This window comes from Poecilia latipinna, unplaced genomic scaffold (genome assembly GCF_001443285.1).
Source record: "Poecilia latipinna isolate Pla-1442-1.1 unplaced genomic scaffold, P_latipinna-1.0 Scaffold1179, whole genome shotgun sequence".
Taxonomy (NCBI): Eukaryota; Metazoa; Chordata; class Actinopteri; order Cyprinodontiformes; family Poeciliidae; genus Poecilia; species Poecilia latipinna.
Genome location: NW_015113795.1, coordinates 37,816 through 55,539, shown reverse-complemented (window position 1 = coordinate 55,539; position 17,724 = coordinate 37,816). Strand labels below are relative to the sequence as shown.

Genomic DNA, 17,724 nt, shown 5'->3' with positions numbered 1-17,724 from the left:
TATATATATATATATATATATATATGGTGGGGTTGTAAGTGTTGTAAGTGTTGGTCATTGTTCACTTTCACCTTTCTGTACCTTTGTCTTTTTAAATAAGAAAATTACTTCTTTATTTTAAAACTATGTTGGAACTATGTTGGTAATTTCACACATTAAAATTATTTGTCTGTTTCCTCTTTTCTTCCTTTGACAGATAAAAAAAAGAAATTATTTCCTTTATTTGAAGCAACATTGTACCAAGGTAACAAGGGACATTGAAGAGTGTTGCTATCAAGACACCAACTCCCTCAGTCTTTTTTAGAGTTTCTTTTTCTCAAAAAAGAACAATATCCCAAACAGATGTAAAGAAATCAAAACTGAAAAGGTACTATGGTCTTCAAAGCAACTTCCTGTGCCTCAGATGAGTGTTTTAAAAATCTTGTACCTAAACCCAACGTGAAGCAGAGAACAAGACATAGAATAGGTAAACAAAAACATCACTTTTTTTTACTGCCCACAAAGGAGATCAGGGGTAAACCTAAGTAGTGTTTCAAGATTGTGAAAACAATTTATAGCATTTTTCATCTAAAGAACAAGTGAATATGAGTTAAATATCAATGATGTGGTCCACATCCCGAGATGGTTTCATTACTCAATGAATATCTGTACATGGAAGTAATAATGCTTAAGTTTGACCAAACTTCTAGAAAAAGGAAGAAACATTAAGCATTTTATAAATAATTAAAAAATCCAAAACACTGAAAATTGCTTTGTGGAAGAACTGAAAATCAGACGTTTTGATGATAACTTCCTCTCATGATTGCCTTCCTGGTGTGGATGACTGTAAGCTTTGGTCGGCTCGCTCTGCATGTTTCGTTTTTTTACCCTGTAAGTCAGTGGTTCAAGTATCAAAGCACATACAGAACGATTCCATGTGTCTGGACACACATTCAGGTTATCAGATAAAAAGAGTTCTTCAGGTTCATGGCAGGCTCAGCAGAAGATGAACACTAGGTCTTTAAAGGGTTTTCAGAAAATATAGAGAATAGCTGAGATAATGTAGTTGAACTCTGTTATGTAGCTGAAAGCAGCTCTATGAATCCAGTTTAGTGGAATGGGTGTATGAGTTAAAAAAAAAAAGAAAAAAAAAGGTAAAAGCCAACCCTGCTGGAATGAATGAGCATTTGCTGATTTTCTAAAACATACATCATAGAAATCAATTGCATGTGGATTTATGCAGATCGAACCAGGCATATTGTGACATTTTGATACTAATAAGCCGTCATCAGCAACTGTCTGTACCCGACACACTGTTGAAGTCAGACACATTTATATTTAAATTTCATCTTTTGCCTTAGTTTTCCTCAAACGTACAAGCAGGTGACCACAAACTTTCCCAAGGGTGGAAATCACTACTTGTGTCAAATGAACACATGTTGGCTTCCTGTTATAAAGCAGCTGTGACTGAACAATTATCACACAGGAAGCGTCTCACAGCGTCTGGAGACTTTTTATGGTCACACTTTTCAGTCTGTATCTTCTTCATTCGCAGCAGAGGAACAAGCAAACTCTTTTATCACTTTGAACTGGCGCAAACATGCAGCTAAAACGTAATAAAATTTGCGATGTGGTTTTAAACCTTGGTTTGTCAATGTCCGTTTGTAGATTATTAGATTTTCAAGCCGCTGCATATCAAATTGATCATTATAAAACATAAAATGCACGCGTGTGCTTTTCCAGGTGATCCAACACACACAACTGGTGGGAGGCAGGATTGTACAAACTTGATTCTTAAGAAAGTCTTAGTTCTGGTTTGATGTTACTAAAAGCAAACACAAGTTTCTGCCTTATCCCCCCGGAGGACTCGGATAAAATGTCTTTTCAAGGGGAATAAATATGCAGGAAGCACTGCAGAAGCGGAAGAAAATGTTTGTTTTTGAGGTATTGATAACGGTTTCCTTTGGAGACATACTGCTCAGCAGAAGAATTGAGCTTTATTTACTGCACAGGTTCATTTGTAGTGTCCTCCACTATTACTGAAAAAGATAAGTAAAAACCATCTCAAAAAGACCCATTTTTATTGCAGTAGAATGATCTCAGATGTTTTTTCTTTTGATTTGAGTAAATGTATTTAATGAGAAAAATAAAATAAAAACCTTTTTATCAAATTAATGGGTGCCACAATTATTTAAGCACCTGCTGTGAATACTTTGTCATGTCACATGTTTAGCTTTTTGGCAGCTCCACCATTTACTGGTGGGTTTGGACGGTAAAGTGAACATCATAGAATACTTTCCAAATCACCAAGTGGGAAGCAGATCACAGTTTATTGGTTGTTATAGAGACTTGATGACCCCAAGATGACTCTTCTTAGTTCCTGTCCACACAGCAATGTTTTTTTTCTAAGCTGGGAAAGTGTTTCATTGTTGAATTTAATTGTGTAAATCATGGCTTGGCTTGTTTTTAACGGGTTCCAGAGTAAAGGTTTCTCCCACGCAAATCCCATGTGGAGAGTTAAAACATTACCAAGAAATAACTTTTGGGAATTATTTGTTATTCCCAACACAAAACATAATATGCTGGTAACGTAAATAGATTTTTCCCCAAAAAATGAATGTGGGACCAAATTACTGCAATAAAAGATGAATTTCTTTTAAAGCTTTTTACATACTATTACCAGAGGCGCCAACAACTCTAAAGAGTCCAGTAAAATTAACATATTTGTGGGATCTAATTTTGTGATTTGTATTGTCTGTTGATGGATGGCTGAGTTTGTTATGTTTGAACTTTGTGAACAGTTTCAACCCTTTCCCTCCGTTTTCCGTCCCTCTGTAGAAACCGCACCGGAAGCAGAACAAGATGCAAACCAACAAAATGACTTTCAAAGCACTCAAAGTTAATGTGCTTCAGAAAACTGTGCAAGAAAAAATATCAGGATGTTTTTTTAAGTTCTTTTTACCTCTATAAGAACTACAGAAAACATAAAGAAAAAGGCCTTCAACTTGTACAAAAACACTCACATATTTCAAGCTACATTTCATTATCTTTTTGAAAAACCACATTCACAGTTGAAAAAAAAGGGCCTTTTAAGTTTTACAGGCTTTACTGCAGACTTTGACAAAACTGATTCACTTTTCTGTGCACAGCAAAACTATCCTTCAGTGGAGCGGGCGAGGGCCCATAAATCGCTTCAGACGAGAGGGGAGGTCTAGAAAACAAGACCTAGAAGTTACACAGCACAGTGTGCCAGGGATCTGTGTAGATACCCACCTACTGCCTCCAGGTCTACGGCACAGCATGAGGCCGCCTTCAACACCAGCAACTCGTCTAAAACGGCTGATCCTGATCTATTTGGTTTCTCTAAGAAAACAAAACAAAAAAAAGCAAACACAAAAGCTCTGTAGGTTGGTTTGGCTCATCGGTGGCTTCCAGACATCGTTTGTCTTTTTACGCTCCTCGGAGCCACAGCACACAACGGTCGCCAAGAACTCAGGTAACAGAGAGCGTCTGTAATATATTCTTATATTTCTGCCATTTACCTGTTTTTAAAACTCGCAGTCACTAAGCATGACAACATGATCAAATTAGCACATTTTATCTAACAAAAAGAAGTCTCTCTGCACTAAACGACATTCAAAGTAAAACATGGCACAAGACGACTTTTTCCTTGTTTTCATAATCTTTTTTTTGTTTGTTTTTCATCTAGGAAATATCAAATTTTCTGAAACATCTTTTGTACATTGAAATGGAGGAAAAAAGTTCAACTTTTTGATTCGTTTTAAAAACAAAGGGTTGTATTTATATATCTATATATATATATATATATTTAATCATATATCCTCTTCTCTCTTTTGATTTAGCTTTTGTTGTGCAAATTCAGCAGTAACACAAGTGGCACAGCACTGGGGAGAGAAAAGAATCAGATGCAATGACAAATTAAACGCAGCATAACGGCGTTTTCGTTGGACTTCAGAGGCGTGTTTTGTTTTTTGTTGTTGTTTTTTTGTTTTTTGCGCCGATAGAGACGTGGAGAGTCCAAACCGGAAACGGGGGACGTTCTCGGGTCGGTCCTCCGTCCCCATCGTTTCTGCGGCTTCCTGAAACGTCTAAGTAAATCTCTGCCAGGATGTCCTGCCACCATTCTGCAGAGTCCCTGATGTTTCGTCTCTCCTGCTCCCTACGGAGAACAGCAACAGAAAGGGGATCAAGTAGAGTGATGAAATCTCCTGGATTTTCGATGACTCACAGTCTGAACCGTTGCTGTGGCAGTGGAAAGATACCAAGCGGTGGCCTGTACCTTCCCCGCAGGGGTTCCAGCTCCGGCTAAACCATTTTTTTTTTTTTTTTTTTTTTTCCAGCCCACCTGTTTAAGCTTAGGTCCACATTAGCTGAGGCTAGGAGTTGCATTTGATTTGGTTGATCAGAGTAAGAATTGCGCCTCAGAAGAAAGTAAAACTAAGTGTGGTGACCAAACATTCTGCTGTCCCTCCGGCGTGCCGCTGCGTCGCCCGTCTCCCTCCAGCCTCATTCCCACCGCTGTGAGGAGGAGGGGAGGTTTGCGAGCGTGGCGACAACAGATTTCAAAACTTTGTGAATGGAAATGGATGTCAGACGTGGAGAGGGAAAGGCGTGTGGATTAAGCCAAGTTCTGCACTAGTTGAGGTGTCTGATTGGCTGGCCCTCAGCTGGCCAGGGCCATTGTGTCAATGACCTGCTCTAGCTTGCCGCGTAGCCGCTGCCTGCGGGACTGCTCATCCTTCTGGAGCGCCGACAGGATCTGGAGGCAAAACAAGGCAGAGCGTTACCATGAGCACAGCCGCTGATTAGAAGTCTGTGTACTGTAGATGACGCTTGCTTCCATTTGCACATTTTCAGTTGCAATTACATCGTTGATGACAACTTTGGCAGGGTCGGCAGGTTCAGGGGTGAGGACCCACAGAACCTGTGTAATTGCATATTAATTGCCACTGACATCGTGCGCATGGCAGAGTGTTGTTCTATCCAACGGGTCATTTTCCCAGGAAGAGGAGGAGCTGCTGCGAATGTCTACGATTTCCTAATGATGTGTGGAAGCGCATTAGCAAGGACATGCGAGCATTTTCAGCACATCTTTGCATGTTTGTGTGTGTGTGTGTGCGTGTGTGGCTGTAAGGTCAGGGCACGTGTTGGAGGCGATGGCACCGTGCAGCTGCCTACATCTGGATAATAGGCTGTAATGACGGGGAGCAGTTGGTTTGAATGCAGCCAGCTGCAACCAGGAGAGTAACTACTGTAATACTGCTGCTAGAAACCAACAGAGAGGAGGGAGCAGCATGCTTCTCAAACACACACCCACACACACACGCGCGCACAACGGAAAGATACAAATGTAGAGCAAGTTAAAGTGTAGATTTAGTTTGTTTTATCTGGATAAAACAGTTACTAAATGTTTTATCCATTTAGTCCTACATGATCGGTGGAGGTTAATAACCTGAAAACAACAAAATAACCTGAAGCAACACCAACAATGTGTTTAATTCACATGAGGTTTGTTTGCAAAAAAGAAAATAACCATGTTGGGTTTTTAGTTTTAGTATTTTTAAAACCTAAATGTGAAAATGTAAAGACGGAATAATTAAGCGTCCACGGTGTTTGATTTTTGATTCAGCTGTCTAAATCTAAGAACATATACAGTTATTTAAAAAAAAACAAAAAAAAAAAACATAACGATACTGGAAATGACTGAAGTCACCAAAGAAGAAGAGTTTTGTTCATGATAAACTCGTCAGTTGAGATGCATTGATTTCCTCTAAAAAAGACTAATAGGGTGAGGCTTGGGCTGTTTCTAAAGTGCAAAGTGAAAACATTTGACCACAAAATGGAAAAAACAAAAATAAATAAAAAGATAAAAAAAACTTCAAGTCCAGGGCGAGCATGGCTGACTCTCTGGGCGATGCCCCCCAATGCCCACCCATACCACCGGCCTGCTTCTGCTACCTTTACCATCTCCCTTAGAGACAGAGCTATTTTTATCACAAATATTGATTTTTTTTTAAATTTTGTAAATCCTTTCTTGTGAACCTGGGAATAAACCCAGTTATTTTGTAAATAAAAGGTTCATTAAAGTAAAGCAGTAAAGGAAATAATATTGGCCAAAACGAATCCAGCAGCTAGTTGTATCTTTTGACCTGGAATAATTAATCATTAATATGTTCAAAACATATTAATATAGAGCTGCTTTATGATACGTTAGCTGGGATAATATAAATGTCTTCACTGCGAAAAATAAATTACATTTGAATAAGGAAACACCATTAGCAGAATAAAATATTTATTGATATAAACAAACTTCAGACAAATCTGACAGACTCCAGTAAACAGTAAAGCTTTTTATGATAATATTAAAGAAAAATATAGTTGGAATCCGCCAGTTCAAATTACGGTCTTTAAACAGATCTTTACTCTCATGACACATCCGTCACATTTAATTAGTCAAAAACAGTGTTTCTCTAATTACGCTCACACTGCCTAGTCTTCGTTTCCTCCCTCTGCCTCGGAGCGTTACGGTAACACAGCACATAATGGTATCATCTTAGCACAAGCTGCAAAAAAGTACATTTATTAAAAAAAATTAAATAAATAAAAATCAGGTTTAATTTAGTTTTTGTCCTCTGGCAACAGGTGTTATTTTCTTAGAATTTTGAACAAAGAACAAAAAAAGAAAAAGATAAATTCTGTAAAGCTTCATTAGGTCCATAATGTGTTGAGCTCACACCTTAATGTGCATCCTAATGGCGCTAATACCTTCCAGCCTGCACCATGCAGATTGCTTATCAGTGTAATTGAATTAAAATGACCTCATGGTGTTAGTCAAGACAAGTGAAGGTGCAGCCCATCCATCCAGCGGCTCATTACGCCTCGTTCTCCTTTCCGTTTGACTCAGCTCCGTATTCAGAGGGCACTCACCTCGTCTTTGTATTTGATGATGTAGGTGTAGATCTCATGCAGAGCAGACATGCTGTTGAACTGGTCGAGGTGCAGGCGCGACTGCTCCGCTAAGTAGGCACTCATGTCCTGATCGCTGATTGCTGGCATACGGGAAATATCCGAGTAATATCTAGAAGAGAGGTCAAGCAGAGTTATGTTTGCTGTCATCCGGAGCTCAGCTCTCTGTGACTCCGTGTCTGCAGTCACTTCTTCAAAAGTGAAATAGAAGGAAGAAAAGCAACATGAGGTTGTGCAAAAGTCAAGCTGGACAGAAAACTTCAAACACAAAATTTGCTTAAACATGACTATTGGAAAAGATGGGTGGATCTCTAAGGTAACCAAGACCACTGAGCTGAACTATAGCATGAAATAGAAGTAATAAAAATAGTGGTGAGCGATAGAAACTTTTGGAAGTTTTACCACCATATTTTGTGGTAATATTGTGATAACGATAAAAGTGACAATAAAAACTGCATTACTTTGTTTTTAGGTAACTGTATGGCTGTGACTGCATGGCACAGCAATCATATCAAACATAAACATTGCTCCTGAAAAACATTCAATAGGACACTAAAAAAGATGTTTGTATCACTAAACTGCTCATTATCCCAGGTTGTCTGGGGTTTTGTTCGATCATGTAAACCTGGTAAAGAAGCCGCAGCCCATTCAACATGTTTGAAAGAAAGAAATAGATCTGCTGGATGCAAGTTTAATATTTACCAGCAGGAGAGGAAAACCTGAAATTCTTGGAATGGAAAAAAACAAAACCTAAAAACTCCATCTCTTCCAATATGAGCACGATTCAACGATGCTTAAATCCAACTTGATTCCCGAAAAGTTGCCTTTGCTCATCCTATAGCTGAATTAAAGATAAGTAAGTGGAGAGATTCATAAGTTTTTGTCCTTACTTGTTGCTTACAGAGCAGAATTCAAGCAAGGCGGCTTTCACTGATACTTTAAGCTCCCTGAAAACGCTGTAATCTATATTAATAAGCCAGGAGTAAAGCAGCAGTAATTACAGCACATAATTCCTTTGCCCTAATTTAATTCAACTATGTATTTATGCTTTAAATGCCTGCAGCAGCTAAAGTTCAACCTATAATGTTGTTCTAATCTTACAGCTGCTTAATAGTGTAATTAACTTTGATCTTATAGCTCAGCCTCATTTTCCTACCTTCCAGCAGCAAAATTGATATATTTTCCACTTTGACTTCAGGGCTGTAGATTTGTTGCTCACCTCTGGTCAGATTTAGTAAGTTTGAAGTTGGGTTTGTTCAGGTTCACCTTGGACGTACCTCTCCACCCAGCTCTTGTAGTTGGGGATATCTTTAGCGTAGAGGAGCTTATTTGAAGGCGAATCTTTCCCCAGTTTGTGCTCTGACGTCGAACACGAGTCCATGAAGGTTTGAGCCACGACGGACAGGCAGGCGTCTGTGATGCTGTTTTTATGGATGTCGAATACAAACTGAGGGTTCTTAATCACGTTCACCCAGAACCGCAGAGGAAGACTGGAGGCAGCAGAGCAGAACACACCGAAATAACATTCACGTTCCAGGTTTCAGCAACACATGAACCCAAAACAAACCAAGTCATTCAGTAAAAAAAAAACCCTCAAAAAATATAATTGAATCACCTGGAGCAGTGGTGGTATTTACAGCCTGAATGACACCTCATTGCATCACAGACTACAAGACTAGCATCTTACGTTGTCTCACGCGAGGCAACGTAAGTTAATGTGATCCAAACGGACTTCTCTTCAGAAAATGCAGCCAATGCTCCACAGAAAGCCACTACCATTGATTCTGTTTGTTTATATTTGCTTCCTTCTTCTTGTTACGACCTTGAGATGATGCTGACGGCTACCATTGCTGAATAACTTCAGATTGCTCCATTGACGGTGGTGTCCGTTATTCCTTCTGTAAACAGTTCCCTGCTGTTTGACTTCTACGTTCTTCTCTGCGTAGCATCGTTTTGAGGTCGTAAACTCTTCACATAGAGATCCGATTGTGGATGCAGTGAGAAATATGAGCAAAAAAAAAAAAAAAAAATCTCCTCTGACCAAAGCACACAATCAGAGCTCCAGTAGTTTGGAGAAAAGATTTTCACCTAGCACCAGTACCAAGTTACCCAAAGGCATCGGAGGTTTTTTACTTTAATGGGTCGGCCAAAGAATGTCGACAGCATTATATTCGATACCTCTTACAGACAGCTTTTTTTCCCACTAGAATTTATTTTAATAAACTTAACCCAACTTGAGGGCATTTTTTTTTAGCACTGACCCATTTTTTCATGGCTTCCAGTCTAAAGAAACAACCAGCCTTGTTTCTCACCAGTTGCTCTTCCAGGTGTGCCGTACGTCGTAATCTGTGATGGAGTGCTTGTCGGCTTGCTCGTCCAGAAAGTCGAACATGTACTTGATGGCCAGCGGCAGCGCGCTGCCTCTGTGAGCCGTGCTGAAGATGGTCTCAAACAAGTCATCCACAAACTTCTGTAATGTACCCTGGAAGAAAAAATGAACACGGAGAGTTAAGCAAAGAGAAATGTATGTAGAAACTTAGATTATCTCTAGAGAGTTTTAATCATGAACTACAAAAAAATATTTTCTGCAGGATGTTTCAGTTCTCAAAACTCTTTTAGAGTTTCATAATTCTTTCCATTGTTTGAACTGACAGCTCTCTTGTTGGCTCCACATTTCCTGTCAATCAGCCAGAGTCAACAGTTTTCAACGCTCTGAATGAACAATTACACTTGTACACCATTAATTCCTTTCTTCTCCTCATTTATTGATTCTGAGTATTTCCCACTACTACTGCTAGTAATTAAATTTTTTGAGCCACAATGTGCATTACATCATCCATAAAACCAGTCATCCTTCAACAATCGGAATTTCCCACCATTTTGCCAGTGGTTGTATTTTTTTCAGCCCCAGTTGAGTTAATTTGCTGTTTGAACCTTGAGCACCGAGGTTTGTGTTTCACACACAGATTAGTGGCCTAAATGGCTCAGAGGTGTTTGGCATTAGCGTTTGAAATGACGAGTTAAAGAGCAGAAACTGGGTGCTCATGTCTGACAAGCTCTGTGACATTTTAAAACAGATGGTGTCGCCTTGTTAATCCTTCTGACCTTTGTTTTATTGGAAAGGCTTTTTATTTAAACATTTCTGTTATTTGTCTTCTGCTCAGGTTTAATATTTAACATATCAAATCAACCTCTAAGCTCAGAGAACATTTTGAAAAAGAAAGGCAAAACTAAAAACTAAAGACCTTACCAATGATATGGTTCCATTTCCAACCTGACTGGCTCAGTAATGTGTGTAATCTTACAGCCATTTCACATTATTTTGCATCAATCTGATTCCATGGAATATGCAGACTCATGTATCAGCATTGAATCTGTATACATCCGCCACAATAAGCAATAATAATGTTCCTTGATCTCATGCTACATTATGCAGATTCTCTGTCTGCGCTGATGAAGATTCACTCATCTCAGTAAGCGAAACAGCAGAAGAACCTTTTAAATGATTAACTAATGTCCTAGACCGTCAACAGGACGTTGAACTTTTAACCCCAGATGTTCACATCATGGCTAACATAACGTACCCCATTCAGGATGCAACAGAACACAGTGAATATAACATATTTTATCTCAAATTCACATGCTGTGTGTGTACTGAGGGCCAATTACAATCACACACACACACGTTTCATAGATGTGAAGGGATTTGTTTTAGAGACACTTCCATTCTTTTCATTTAGACCCAGACACAAGTATTTTTATGTATGTCAACATGTTTAATAATATGATACAATGTGACAGCAGGTTTAGTTCAAATTAGAATGGACTTTAGTGGGGTGTGCTGTGGTGGCGCAGGGGTTAAGCACAACCCACATATGGAGACCCTAGTCCTTGACGCAGCTGTCGCAGGTTTGAATCCTGGCCTTGGCGACCGTTGCTGCATGTCTTCCCCCTTCTCTCGTTACCCCCTTTCCTGTCAATTAACTATCAAAAAAAGGCCCCTAGAGCAAAAAAAAAATCTTAAAAAAAAAAAAAAAAGAATGGACTTTAGTTCTGACAGACTGACAAATATTTAATTTTGTCAGTCTCTCAGCATAAAAAAAAGTCAAATTTAGCTTAAATAATTAAGCTTAAAAAAAGCTTTTGCCTTTTGGAGAATGCATCAGTAAAAGTTGAGTAGCGTTAGTAACTAAAAATAAATAATTTCTTTCTCAAGCAGGAATAAAAGTGCTAGCATCTGCAGAGACAATATGTCCAGACTGCTCGCCACAGAAAGAATGTGATGTTGAAAGGACAGGGATGAGATTTGCTTTTCAATTGAATTTACCAATCTGTTTTTTTATTTTCATCATGCATGACCAGATCTTCAATTCCCTAACAAATTGCTTGTCTCCTGACATCCCCAGTATCAACCTCCCTGCACCCCAAGCCCAGCCTTTATTAATCTCTTTCTCTTATTGCCAGTGGAAATTGAAAGGCTGGCTCTGTTGTAACTGCTGCCCATTGCTCTATTTACCTTCCCTGGTCTACAATTAAATAAGAGATGGAGAACTGGGAGACGGCGAGGGCCAGATGGAGAAACATGATGAAAGATTCCCGAAGAGAGAAGAAGTTTGGAACTTAAAATATGTATCTTGGGAATTTATCTGCATTTCCACAAAAATAGGAACAAAAACAATGTTGTTGAAGAAATTCAGCAGCTGTTATAGCCAGTTTTCAGCTTTGTGATCATTTTCACGAGAAAAGTAAGATTCTTTTACTTAAATTTTAAATTTTAAATAATTTGGCACCTCATTATTTAACTGTTCTCCTTAACTTTTAAAGTAAAATAAGTATTTTTCAAGATTTTGTTTTTGTTGATTTCATTGTTGCTTTTAAAAGTGCTATATAAATACATTCACACTCAGTAGCTGTGTTTCCATTGAATATATAATTGCACAAATTGAAATTATGAAAATAAATATGCTTAACTGATGCATCCTAATTTTGAATAAAAAAAAATTAAAAAAAAAGTTTTTTGATAAAAAGTTTTCGTGCTAGCTTGAGACGGTATTTCGGCCATGTCAAAATTAGAATATATCACCAAAACCACAATGGAAACACTCTGAATCACACAAGTCATGTGACCAACAATGCAATGTTGCTGCTGGCAGAAAAGACAAAAAAGTTGGAGGATGATGGCATGATGTGTTTTTTTTTTTTTTTTTTTTTACAACTCATGGCATAAATAAACGTATTCTTGGGTGATTTTTAAGTGGATTTCTTACTGTAATTGCAAAATTGTGTTTTCTTCAACATCAGTTGAATGTTGACAAAGTTTTGCTCACATTTGTAATAAAACGCAGCTATTCAGATGATCTACTCTGGCTCCATGCAACACATTTTACTACAGGATTTAAACCTAAGACCAGGTCACTATAACATGGAAGACGCAAGAAAACACGTGAGTACCATCATGTTCTCTTAAAACCGATATTACTAAAATTAGTTATAGTTTAGCGTAGTTTAACGATCTCAGGTTATGTTCCCGCCCGTCGACTTGTCTGCATCGTACCTTCGTGGCCAGCAGCCTGGTCAGGTAAATCTCAGAGACCATCTTGCTCCCTCGGTCCCCTTCCCTCTGGTCCGAGTGGTCGTGGTTCTTCACCAAATGCCACAGTTTGGTGCCGCTCTCCAGGTCTGGTGTGATCATTGGCGTTCTGGACCGCAGGCTGTCCGGACTGCTGGCCGTCCTCAGCATGCTCTCTGAACAGACAATCACCAGAGAAGATGATCTACCAGGAATGTGTTAGTTCTTTGAACAATGTTATGCTGTAAAAAAAAAAAAAAAAAAAAAAAAAAGATGTTCCTAGTTTCAACAGAAACACCGTCTTCCTTCAATATTTCTCACTCACTTTTTTCCCTCTAGCCTCTGTGTCTGTTTCATTATTTATAGTGTGAGTGTCAAAGCTGATTAGAGTGAAGCAGTGATATATCTGCAATGGTTTCTTTTACCATAGAAAAGTGTGTGTGTGGGGTGCTGCTGCAGAGGTGGAGTGAACAGAGGAACACGATTATGATTATCTGCTCAGTAGTTGTTGCTCCCGGGGCCAGAAAGCAGGAGGCAGAAGCCGATACGTGCCACAATCACTTTTGTTGCTTGAGAAAGGAAAAGTGCGCGAGAAGAAGAGCTGAAACGGTGGAGGAGCTGACAGGGAGAGGTGGGTGGCCGGCTAAATGGAAAGAGAAACTAAAAGGTCAGGAGAGAAGGGGGTGCGAGGGGGAGTAATAGAACAACACGGGATAGAAAAGTGAAAGACTGGGTGGTGTGCCTGCTTTTGTCAGCAGGATTTAACTCTAAACTCATCATGAACCATGGCTGGCCGATTATTTTCCCCTCACATGTGCAGCTCCTTCCACAAGCACACCCAGATTGTCACGTTCAAACAAAAACAGAGCCTTAAGTAATTACAACACAGCTATAATAGACAGTAGGTATGCACCATATAGTGGCTCTAACATTGGTGTCGGCTGATATTAGTGACTTTTTAACAGTATCAGTCTGCTAAATAAAACTGGGACAATATCAACAAGAAGTATTTATATTTATGTTCTCGCTGTCTGAGAATCACATAGATATATACATCCTCACTAACAATCTACAGAACTAAAACATCCTGTCTCTGGTGTGAGATAAAGTCTCATATACTTTGACTACACTTGTTTGTGGTATAAAATTCTGCCTACCATGTTATTTTTTAAAGCTGCACCAAAAACTTAACAGGGTTAAGTTCGAATCATCCAACTTTCAGCTGGAAATTGAAACGTAAGATAATTTTCCAATCAGTCAGCGCACCAAAGCCTCCATTTTTTGGTTGTGTTCAATGTTGCACAATGAAAGTTCAAAGTTCGCTGGTTTTACTATCACCAACGCGAATTCAGAGGAAGCATAGAAATGTGAGAAGCTGTTCAAAAGTAAATTTATTCCCTGTCGCAAGTCTGCAAAGTATTTGGGTGTAAAAGCGCAAAAGAGAGGATATCAAATTCTAGTTAACACATCTCTTGATTTTTGCTGTAGGTCACATTCAAAAGGTTTAATTCAACTTCATCTAATTAAGTTTTGGGTGGTTTGACCCATTGACCCAACTCCTAATTGGTGGACATATCTGAGGTGAGTAAGCATTTTGGGAGGAGGCTGTTAATACATAGGCACTCGTAGATTTTGTTACTATTTGGCTTTTCTATGTTTTTCTAGTTGGTTAGCTTTCAATTACTTTTGGATAGTGCTGTGTAAAAAAAAAACGTTAAACTCACACAGCCATTAGTAAAAAACCTGAAATCTCTCATTTGTAATTTCTTTAGATACCAGAAGAAGAAGAGTAAGTGTCCTGTTTGTTATTCTAGCTTCCAGCCTAAATATTAAACTTTTGGTGAAGGTGGTTGGTGCAAGGCCTGTGACATACTGGCGACCTGTCCAGGGTGTACCCCTGGAGATAGGCACCAGAAACCCTCCTGACCCCACTAAGGGACAAGGGTAGACAATGAATGGATGAATGAATGAATGAATGAATGAATGAATGAATGGATGGATGGATGGATGGATGAATAGATGAATGTATGTATGGATGGATGGATGGATGGATGGATGGATGGATGGATGGATGGATGGACGAATGGATGGATGGATGGATGGATGGATGGATGGATGGATGGATGGATGGGTGGATGGATGGATGGATGGATGGATGGATGGATGGATGGATGGATGGATGGATGGATGGATGGACAAAACCCACTCTGCACAAGATAAGGGTTCAGGTTTTTCTTGGTTTCTTTCCACAGGGTAATTTATTCTGTAAATAATTTGATTTTCCACTGAAGCTTACAATGCTTGGGCCTCTATCTCTGTGACTTCCAGGTGTCCTTTCTCTTTTTCACTCTGTCAGCCAGAGAGCAAGGTGTCTACTTTAATGCCCGTCATTTATGGACTGCTTTGGCAATAGCTGTGGAATAGCCTTGGCCTGGGCTGATGGCAATGGATATAAAGGATTGCCATTCACTCAGGCGGGTGGGGAGGTAAGAAAAAAATGGGTCCCAATCACGACCCTGACAAACAAAGAGTGAATGAAAGAGAGCTCAGACCTGTGGCGGGACGAGAGGCAGAGAGAGAAATCATTGATGGAATGATTTAAATGGAAAGGAGCTGAGAAAAGAAACCGAGCCGCACCGTATCTGCTGAGGCTCTTTGTGAAGGTGGAGGAGTTGGAGATGTTGTACGCAGAGTTCTGCTTTGGCACCAGGGCGATCACTGAGCCATCTGTTACCTGCACAGCAAAAACACACACACACACACACACACACACACACACACACACACACACACACACACACACACACACCTGCTCGTGAATCTCTTTCAGTGTGTTGTGTTATGTGCGCTTGTGTGTTTGCTTACCTGATAGTGAGCTAGCGTGTTGAGTCTTTTCCAGTCGTTGTCGATCTTGGTCGTGACGTCTTCATCCTGCAGAATGATTCTGGCCATTCGACCCTGACGCCATTCTTTTAAAGAGGGAAGTTGGAAGCAAAGAGAATAGGGTTCATATAAATGCCAGTGCAGGGAAACCGGCACCTTCCAAATCAACAAGTTAGAGTGAACGGTGCAGAGCGATCTGCACTGAGTTAAAAAATATCTGACACGAATGACCAGGTGCTGCAATATTGCCTCCAGGCTGGCTATGGTTGTGTAAAAGGGTGGTGGGGATACTTGCTCAGCCAGCCTTGGGCCACTTAGTATCGACTGAGCTCCATTTAAATTTCAGTGCTACGTCAGTATTGTTGCTGACTATTTCCATTTCGTCACGTCCAAAGTAAAAGCATCTTCTGATGGCTACTTCCACAGGCACATGCCATGTTTCCTGAATATGACATTGGGTTCACTGTACTCTGCTGCCCTGTCCAGTCACTACACCTCAGTCTCTTTGTTATAGGGTAAAACAGGAGACTTTCACAACGGATTTGCAGTAAGTGTTCAATGAAAACATATCAGCATGGACCCATTCTAATTGAATCTCTACTACGGAGAACTAAGGCAGCTCTGAAAGCAAATTAGTCCAAACTGGTACTGTCAGGTGTACCTAATATAGTGGCTGGTGAGTGGAGCTGTTCTTTATGTGAGTTGAACAAAATTAGTGTAACAATGGACATTTTCTTCCCACATGTCACAAAATACCATCAATAGTTCATTAAGTTTGAAATCATTATTGAATATGTGAACTGAGAAAGTTAAGATAGATTAATACAACTTTATTCTTCTTGCTGACAGAACTGCATGGCTTACCAAGATCCATATCAGACGCCTTTGGTCTTTGTGAGTAAGGGCTGCCTTTGTACACGGCATCAAGCAACTTCTCCTTGACCTGAGTGATGGTGTCACAGTTCAGACACTTGACCGTCACCTCTGAGGCGTTTTCATTCTCCGGGTTAACGCAGTGCAGCGTCTGGCAGAAAAAAACAGCAGAGCAGAAAGGATATAGTTACAGACACATGGTACTGGGCCTAATCAGGAGTGCTTCATGCTAACAGCCAGCTGTTGAGATGTCTGTATGGTTGTTCAGGTGGAGGACAGCATTTTTACACCTATGCAGCAGCCACTTCAAACCTTGGTCGAACTCCCGGTCTGCTTCGACCGACTGGATCCAAAATAACTCAACATTCACACTTGAGTGTCGACCAAAACAACTACAGAGGAACCTCATGTGCCTTATTGTGTTTCCAGTCCAAACCACAAGTGCTTTGTTTTGATAGACAACATAGTTGGCACTGGGCACAAGATGAGTCACTTCATAGCCAGATCACATCCCCACACCAAACAGCGCTGGATGGATGTGAAGTGCCACGTTTACCATGCAGGGAAGCTGAGTATACTCCTCACTAATCAGGGAAGCAGTCTTCTGCAGTCAGACAGCTGATTAGTGTGACTAAAGCTCAGTAACCTGTCAAGTGACTGAGACCGAACGGGCCCAAAGACGCAGGAAGTTTACTGACCAGTGTTTTGTAGTCAATCTGTTGCCTGATGAGTTTGTCCTCGCTGAGGGAGTAGCGGGCTTCTCCTGTGATGGCGTCAATGGGTCCCTTCTCCATCTGCTGCTTGATGGCACAGTACAGCATGAACAGAGGCTCGCCGGCGCACTCCTGGTGAGGGAGGAGGCACAAGGATGTCAGAGTTATCTGCAGCTCAGGCAGAGCGGGATTTTCCTCAAGCTGTAATCATTTCTAGACTTTCTAGAGAAGGGAAATAAAATCCGTAATTCAGGATGAAAGGGAAAAAAATACTTGAGGTAAACAGTTTGCTGGAGTATTTGAACACCTGGAATTTCCTGGAATAAAACTTGTTTTTAATTTTGTCCGACTGTATTTGAATCATGAGGTCAGGAGGTAATTGCAATTTTACGAATATCTAATTAATAATCCATGAGAAAAATAAGTTCCATAGAATATAGGAGATTAAGTAGTCCTGGCACGACAAAATTTAAGACTTGATTAACATATTTAAGGCCAACTTACATGTTTCTTAATGAATATAAGACATATTAAGACTTCAGGATGCGCTGACACCCTGTTCTATGACAACCTCAGTCTCCAGACCTAAATCTAATAGAAAACTTGTGCGGAGCAACCATAAGAGATGACCCAGGACTGCTGTTGTTCAAATGGAATCTTGAATATTTGTGTTTCCTGTCCAAAATTATCCACAGCTCCTTGAAAAGACTTTGCATTTGA

The 17,724-nt window shown here is 39.9% G+C and overlaps 1 protein-coding gene across 2 annotated transcripts in view; it reads right to left on the bottom strand.

The window, feature by feature from the left end:
• Positions 1–2,098: 2,098 nt before the first annotated feature.
• The window catches only part of LOC106960373 (plexin-A1), a 52,217-nt gene continuing 36,591 nt past the window's right edge, over positions 2,099–17,724 (bottom strand). For both annotated transcript variants that reach the window (XM_015053446.1, XM_015053447.1), the window contains exons 7-15: positions 16,990–17,136; positions 16,283–16,442; positions 15,401–15,504; positions 15,173–15,269; positions 12,521–12,711; positions 9,279–9,448; positions 8,244–8,456; positions 6,928–7,078; positions 2,099–4,759 (exon numbers count right to left, since the gene is read on the bottom strand). In XM_015053446.1, coding sequence (XP_014908932.1) covers positions 4,664–4,759; positions 6,928–7,078; positions 8,244–8,456; positions 9,279–9,448; positions 12,521–12,711; positions 15,173–15,269; positions 15,401–15,504; positions 16,283–16,442; positions 16,990–17,136 — 1,329 coding nt within the window. In that variant the 3' untranslated portion in view covers positions 2,099–4,663. The remainder of the gene's footprint in view (positions 4,760–6,927; positions 7,079–8,243; positions 8,457–9,278; positions 9,449–12,520; positions 12,712–15,172; positions 15,270–15,400; positions 15,505–16,282; positions 16,443–16,989; positions 17,137–17,724) is intronic.